At 33.4% G+C, this 6,899-nt stretch overlaps 1 protein-coding gene across 1 annotated transcript in view; it reads left to right on the forward strand.

The window, feature by feature from the left end:
- LOC107690375 (chromodomain-helicase-DNA-binding protein 2-like) overlaps positions 1-6,899 on the forward strand; it is a 36,749-nt gene that overhangs the window by 4,795 nt on the left and 25,055 nt on the right. The window contains exons 3-10 of the mRNA XM_016488685.1: positions 999-1,233; positions 1,363-1,449; positions 1,771-1,832; positions 2,985-3,101; positions 3,531-3,671; positions 4,712-4,848; positions 4,949-5,174; positions 5,313-5,413. Coding sequence (XP_016344171.1) covers positions 999-1,233; positions 1,363-1,449; positions 1,771-1,832; positions 2,985-3,101; positions 3,531-3,671; positions 4,712-4,848; positions 4,949-5,174; positions 5,313-5,413 — 1,106 coding nt within the window. The remainder of the gene's footprint in view (positions 1-998; positions 1,234-1,362; positions 1,450-1,770; positions 1,833-2,984; positions 3,102-3,530; positions 3,672-4,711; positions 4,849-4,948; positions 5,175-5,312; positions 5,414-6,899) is intronic.

Consider the following 6,899-nt stretch of genomic DNA (forward strand, 5'->3'; position numbering starts at 1 on the left):
CATAAGATATAGTGCATAAATAAATAAATATATATATATATATATATATATATATATATATATATATATATGAATAGTTCAAAGTAGTTTTCACATTATAGTGTCATTGTTCATTTTTTAACCATGTAAGGAAGATAATTGTTTCATTTATAGTAGGAGGGGTTGGGCTTTTTTTCAGGAAGAAGCCATTGCAATTATTTTTAGACTCAAAGGGCAAAAGGACAGCAGAAGTGGTCAGACACAATATGACCTGCAGGATGCTGCCATAAATCTGATCGAGTTTCACGTTTCATAAAGGTTATTTTGAAAGATTATTTATTCATTTAATTTTTCGGTTTGCACATTGAAAGACACCTTTTATTTTGAAATAAAATGAAATAAAATCTTTTTAACAAATCAGTAAACCACGTTGTGTATAAATGTCTCGTATGCTCAGTTGCACATGTAAAAAAATAAATTCTTAGTTCTGTCAATTAAATGAATGATTCCAATTTTACAGTTGTCAATTTGTCTGTCATTTAAGTAGCTTAATTTGGAAAACAAGGGATGTTAATTCCAGATAAAACCTTCCCTTGCATTGTATTGGATTTCCCCATTCCCAGTTTCCAAAATCCTTGGAATGCTATTGTTTACATTGACAAAGGCACAGCATGCTTTAAGACTTTCCACTTGATGGCTCAGCATTTTTTTTTTCTTTTCTTGTTGTACTGAGATAATTCGATTTTGTTTAAAAGACAGACTTGTCAGTTTAAAATTGGTGCAAAAAAAATAAAGTGACGTGAAAAGAAAAGATGGCATAATTAAGTGGTTTAGTACGAAGTTAAAATATTAAAAATGATAAACTACAAATTTACCTATTGACAATTCATAAGATCTGGATGATATTTTTTGCCAATAACTGAGATTTGAAATTAAACTTGTGAATAATGACTCCTACTTTTTAGAACAACTTCACATGTTTTCATTGTTTCTCAACATGCACATCTTTAATGTTATAGCAATTCAGCATCAGAGGAATCTAACCGCTCTGGATCGGAGTCTGGGAGTCAGTCGGAGAGTGAGCAAGGAAGTGATAGAGTTCGTTCCCGGCGTTCAGAGTCCAACAGCACTTCTGATTCTGAGAGCCACTCTGAGTCAGGCAGTGAATCCACTGGGTCCAAACCCCGTCAGACCTCAACGCAGGTCAAAGACAAACCAGTCAGGAAGAAAGACTGCCTGGCAGATGTGAAGAAGGTACAAAAATAGGCCAGCCTGAACATTAGGATCAATCAGTTATTCCCAGTGGATTTAATCTTTAAGTTTATATTTAGCTGGTGATTAATTGCTTTCATTTAAAATGAATTATGTCCCTAATTATCATAGATGTGGGAGGAACATCCAGATGTTTATGGCGTTAGAAGATCCAGTCGCAGCAGGCAAGAGCCTGCTCGACTCAACATTGGAGCTGAGGTAGGCTGGCTGTATGTAACTCAACACTGACCCCTGGTGGTTTATTTTTGTTTTGCATTTTCACGTAGTGTGTTGACATTTACAGTACTTTGACATGTTCTGCTTCTTGGACTAAAGTAATTACAGACATGGTTACTTAATAAAGCGTAAACATTTATGTTTGGCTCTAGACCCGGGACTGATCAGGCTTGGCAGCCCAAGTCGTGTAAACATACTCCCATGTGTTGAAAGCTTTGTTTCCTTGATTAATCTGAAACATGACATTTCCATGCCTTGTAATCTAGTACTGTATATTCAAAATGGATTTTCATGGATTTTTAGGGCAGCAGTGATTCGGAGAGTGAAAGTCCCAAAAGAAAAGGCTCACGGCAGAAAAAGAAAGAGTAAGTGTACTGGAAGCATTTAAATAGGTCTCTCACTCTCCTTTTTCAATATTTTATTTACAAATGTGTGCTTGTTTTTTTCCTCATTAACGTCTCCATATGTAACATTTAGATTCACCCATATTTTTGCATGTAAATGTCTTTTAGGCAGTTGTTTTTCTTTTACACTAAATTCATTGTTTATATTAAAAAATATTTAACTTAAATTACACTTTTCAGAGTCATTCTTGTAAGTAATTGAAAGAAATGCAATTTACTTGTTAAAATGTTAACTGAAAAAAAAATGGCTCAGAAAAATGAAGTTTTGAGAATAGATGTTATTTCATTTTTTTTTTTTTTGCAGATACTGCTTGATATGAGGTTTTGTTATATAGTGCAATGAGATTCATACATTATTAAGTATGGGTAATAAGTATATGGAATAAAAAAAAAAAAAAGAAGTTTACCTGTAAACCATGAATGTAAACATTTAATTTTGAAAATTGTATGTATTAAAAATGCAATTCATTAGTTCTGAATACATTCAAAAGTTTGGGGTTAGTAAGATGTTTTTATATATTTATTATTTGTCAATAATTTTATTCAGCAAGGATTTATTCAATTAAATCAAAAGAGACAATTTTATGTTTTATGTTATAAAATTTTTTTTTTTTTACTTTGTTCATCAAAGAATCCTGAAAAAATTGATCACGGTTTCCACAAAAATATTTAGAAGCACAACTGTTTGCAACATTGATGATAATAAATAATGTTTCCAAATCAGCATATTAGAATGATTTCTGAAGGATCACATGACACTGAAGACTGAAGTAATGGCTGATGAAAATTCAGCTTTGCCACCACTGGAATAAATTACATTTTAAAATAGAAATTTAATTTGTAAAATATTTCTCAATATTACACTTTTGCTGTATTTTTGACCTAGTAAGTGCAGCCTTGGCAAGCATGAGACTTATTAAAAAAAAAAAAAACCTTACCAACCCAAGCTTTTGAACAGCACTGTCTATGCACTGAAGCGTCTCTCCCAGCATGTTTAATTGCCTGCCCGGTGGGGAAGCAGGGAAACTGACTGGCTTGCAGCTTTACGTTAGGGTAGAAGTAGAAGCTAATAGAGGTCCAATAGATGAACCTGTGGTATTTCTGTGTTAAAAGAAATACCTGGAAAGATGATGACTCAAATGACGAAGAGGATGTTGAGGAAGAGGCCAGCAGTTCAGAGAGTGAGCAGGAAGAGAAAAAAGTTAGATCCAGACGACTTGCTGCTAGAAGGTAAGAGTGTAGCGAAGCCTGGCCTTCAGACAGCGCATCGTGAATTATTAAATGAGCTGTCTTATTAAATGCAAATGATGATGGCTCATTTTTAATTACTATGGTTGCGCTAAACTTATTGGTGTGACTTTCTTTGCTCTATCAGAAATTAACGCATGTGTAAATTGTCAAAGCATGTATCCTACTTTTGGCATAATGATGAATATAATCATTCAAATTTTGATTAATGTGAGTAATTTATGAAGAAATAGAACTGCTATATAAGTCTGACAGCTGTCTCAAGGCTATTGGCTTATGAGTCGGGCTGATAGGTGTGAAAACAAGTCGCTACACTTGCAAACACATCAGGGACGCGGAACAAAAGGCAAAAAGCCTAGCACGGTAAATGAGTGTATATATGTGTGTGTACTTCTCTCTTTCCCTTCCCAGACCACAGACAAAATCATCTGCTGGCAAGCAGCAGTCACAAAAGGGACGGAAACAGAGGAAGCAGGAGTCCTCAGATGAAGAAGATGAGGATGAGGATACCCCAAAAAGACAAACAAGGCGGCGAGCAGCAACTAAAGTCAGGTATGGATTGTTCCTATAAAGGAGTTTATGTAGAGCTCATGTATTGGAGATGCCATACTTCTGCCAAATATAGTAATTTATTCAAATGCATACAATAAATACACATATATATTTCTGAATTTATTAATTTTGATATTTTTGGGGGTTAGGGGGTAAAATACTTTTATACTTATGTGCTAATACATTTTACCTATTTAAAAAATGTCTGACAATAATAATTAAGATGGGTTCACTCACTTATATTCTATTTTTTTTTTTTTTTTTACTTAACCCTGTAAAGCCTACTGTATTATATCTGATATCTGATTTATAGTTTGTCCTATTTTTTAGCAAAGTAAACAGCCTTTTAGTTTAATCCTACTAGAAAATGTAATCAATATGATACATCAGGTCTTTGAGGAACATTAATATGTACATCGCTCAGTTATTGTATTGCATTGGAGTATTGCAAAAGCTAAATAGATCTTTGATCATAAAACAAAGCATTTAAATAACATCTTGATGGATATTATTGGGAGAAATAGAGTAACAACTAATATTTATAGGCATAAGTAGACTGTTGTACTGTGAAATTCTTATTGATTTACATTATAAGCTATAAACATCTCATAATTTTAAAAATATCAGCAACTGCACCAAATTCCATACATTTGCTTAGTTACTTGCTTTGGCTCTGGAATATTTTCTTCCTCCTTGAGGATGAACTCCTGTATTCTCCTATATCACACTATGCGAGCCATAAAAGCCTGATGCATCAAAAATTATACTTGACAGAAAACACGCATGCAAGCTTTTTAAACATATATTTTTGACTGTTTTTTCAAATGTCAGTCTTTACCGGATTCTTTTTTTTTTTTTTTTTACACCAAATGACATTTTTAGAGTCAATAAATTGTTCTTGAAATTGGTATAAAAGTTTTTAAAACCATACAAACTAGCATTCAAAACGTTTTTTTTTTCTTCATGGACATTCTTATTTGTAATTGACCCATATAGTACTGTGACTTGTCAAAGTAGTAATGATAAAGCATGTGTTGCAGTTACAAGGAGGACCAGAATGATTTTGAGACAGACTCTGATGACCTTATTGAAATGGCAGAAGGAGCCGAGGAGCAACAGGACGACGACAGTGAGACCATTGAGAAGGTCCTTGAGACCAGAACTGGCAAAAAAGGCGGTAAAGACCGTTTTTCTTTTTATACTTAATATTCTGTTACACACATCAACTATTGTGCTTGTTTATTAAAGCCCTTAATTTTTCTCCACCTTGTTTACAGCTACTGGAGCTTCCACAACCCTCTATGCTATTGAGGAAAATGGGGACCCCGGAGCAGACTTTGACCCTGAGAAAGACGAAGGGGAGACTCAGTTCCTCATCAAGTGGAAAGGCTGGTCTTACATCCACAGCACCTGGGAGAGTGTGGATTCCCTCACTCAGCAGAAAGTCAAAGGGATGAAGAAGCTGGAAAACTTCAAGAAGAAAAACGAAGAGCTTAACACTTGGTCAGTGCTCATAGACGTGATATATATCCATTTTTATATGATCTCTGGAGAAACTGGAATCTTGAAGCCAAACATGAATGCCATTTTTACAGACTAAAAACTGACAGCAAACGTTGAAATTACGATTTTTTTTTTTAGGATGAATAAAGCATCACCTGAAGATTTAGAATATTACAACTGCCAGCAAGAACTAACCAATGACCTGAGCAAGCAATTCCAGATAGTAGAGAGAATGATCGGTAAGTAAAAAAAAAAAAAAAAAACGGTATCGGCTCCGTTAATGCCTTTTTCTGCCGGACCGATCCGAATCCGATATTGTGCGTATACTATTCTATGTTATTGTTAAGCCCCACGAAAGGCACTATAGTAAAGTTTTCATGCACTATATTCCAAGTCTTCTGAAGCCGTTCCATAGTTTAATGTGAGGTACAGATGAATATTTAAGTCGTTAAATTCAAGTTCACATAAACTCTTTTCTCCGCTGCGGCTGTCTGTCATCTTCCACTCATTCAAGACGATGAAACTCTCCAAGATGATTCAATGTTCCTATTATTATACTTGATCTGTAGATAAAGATGAATGGTTTTGCATAAAAGGACTTTATCTTGCTGGAGTTTAGTGCAGTGTCTGTTAGATCACTACACTGGAGTAGAGAGCACTATGAATTGTTCTTCACGCACACAGTAACTGAAATTTAAAACTTTCATATTATAATAATTTTTCTACAATGAAAGATTATCAATAGCCTTTCTTGTTTTGTCTTATCTATCATATGTTGCTGCCTCATTACTGTGCTATACATGTAAAAGAAATTTCTTTTAAAATTTGTATATATTTATATATAAATGTATTTACTTGTTTTTCATGAATGTATTTTACAACAATACAAAGAGCAATGTGTAAAATTTTAACAGATTCAGTCCTACACTTTTTCACTTTTATTTGTTTCCCACTAGATTGGGAAGTGTTTAGTTTTTATAAAATGATTGAGCACTCATTTGATGAACTTTATCCACTAACCTAGTTTATAATAGTATTTGTGTCATAGATTGTTTCATAGATTTTTTTTCATTTGTTATTTTTCTTTATAATAAAGTTGTCTGTATTTAGTAGATTGTGTTTAACACACAAAAGAGTGAGGAGCAGGTCAACACAGAGGTACATTAATAAAAATAAAAATAACTGCGCTGGTATCGGATTGGTATCGGCCAATGCTCAAAATGTTTGGTATCGGTTCTGAAAAAATGGTATCTGTTCATCCCTAAATTTTATGAATATATATGACTGTTTTTACTGTATTTTTAGCAAATAAATAGCCTTAGTGAGCATAAGAGATTTCTTTCAAAAACATTAAAAAAACTTACCAACCCCATTTGAAAAGGTAGTGTATATGCACTAAAGCAGCTCTCACTCCCAGCATGCTAACGCTGCATTTATTTGATCAAAAATACAATAAAAACAGTAATATTATGAAATATTATTTCTATTTAAAATAACTATTCTATTTTAATATATTAAAAAAATGTATTTATTCCTGTGATGGCAAAGCTGAATTTTCAGCAGCCATTATTCCAGTCTTTAGTGTCACATGATCCGTTAGAAATCATTCTAATATGCTGATTTTGTGCTCAAGAAACATTTCTTAGTATTGTCAATGTTAAAAACCATTGTGGTGCTTAATATTTTTGTGGAAACCATGATGTTTTTTTTTTTCTTTCAGTTTTT

The sequence above is a fragment of the Sinocyclocheilus anshuiensis genome, unplaced genomic scaffold, assembly GCF_001515605.1.
Source record: "Sinocyclocheilus anshuiensis isolate Anshui unplaced genomic scaffold, SAMN03320099.WGS_v1.1 scaffold609, whole genome shotgun sequence".
NCBI classification, from domain to species: domain Eukaryota; kingdom Metazoa; phylum Chordata; class Actinopteri; order Cypriniformes; family Cyprinidae; genus Sinocyclocheilus; species Sinocyclocheilus anshuiensis.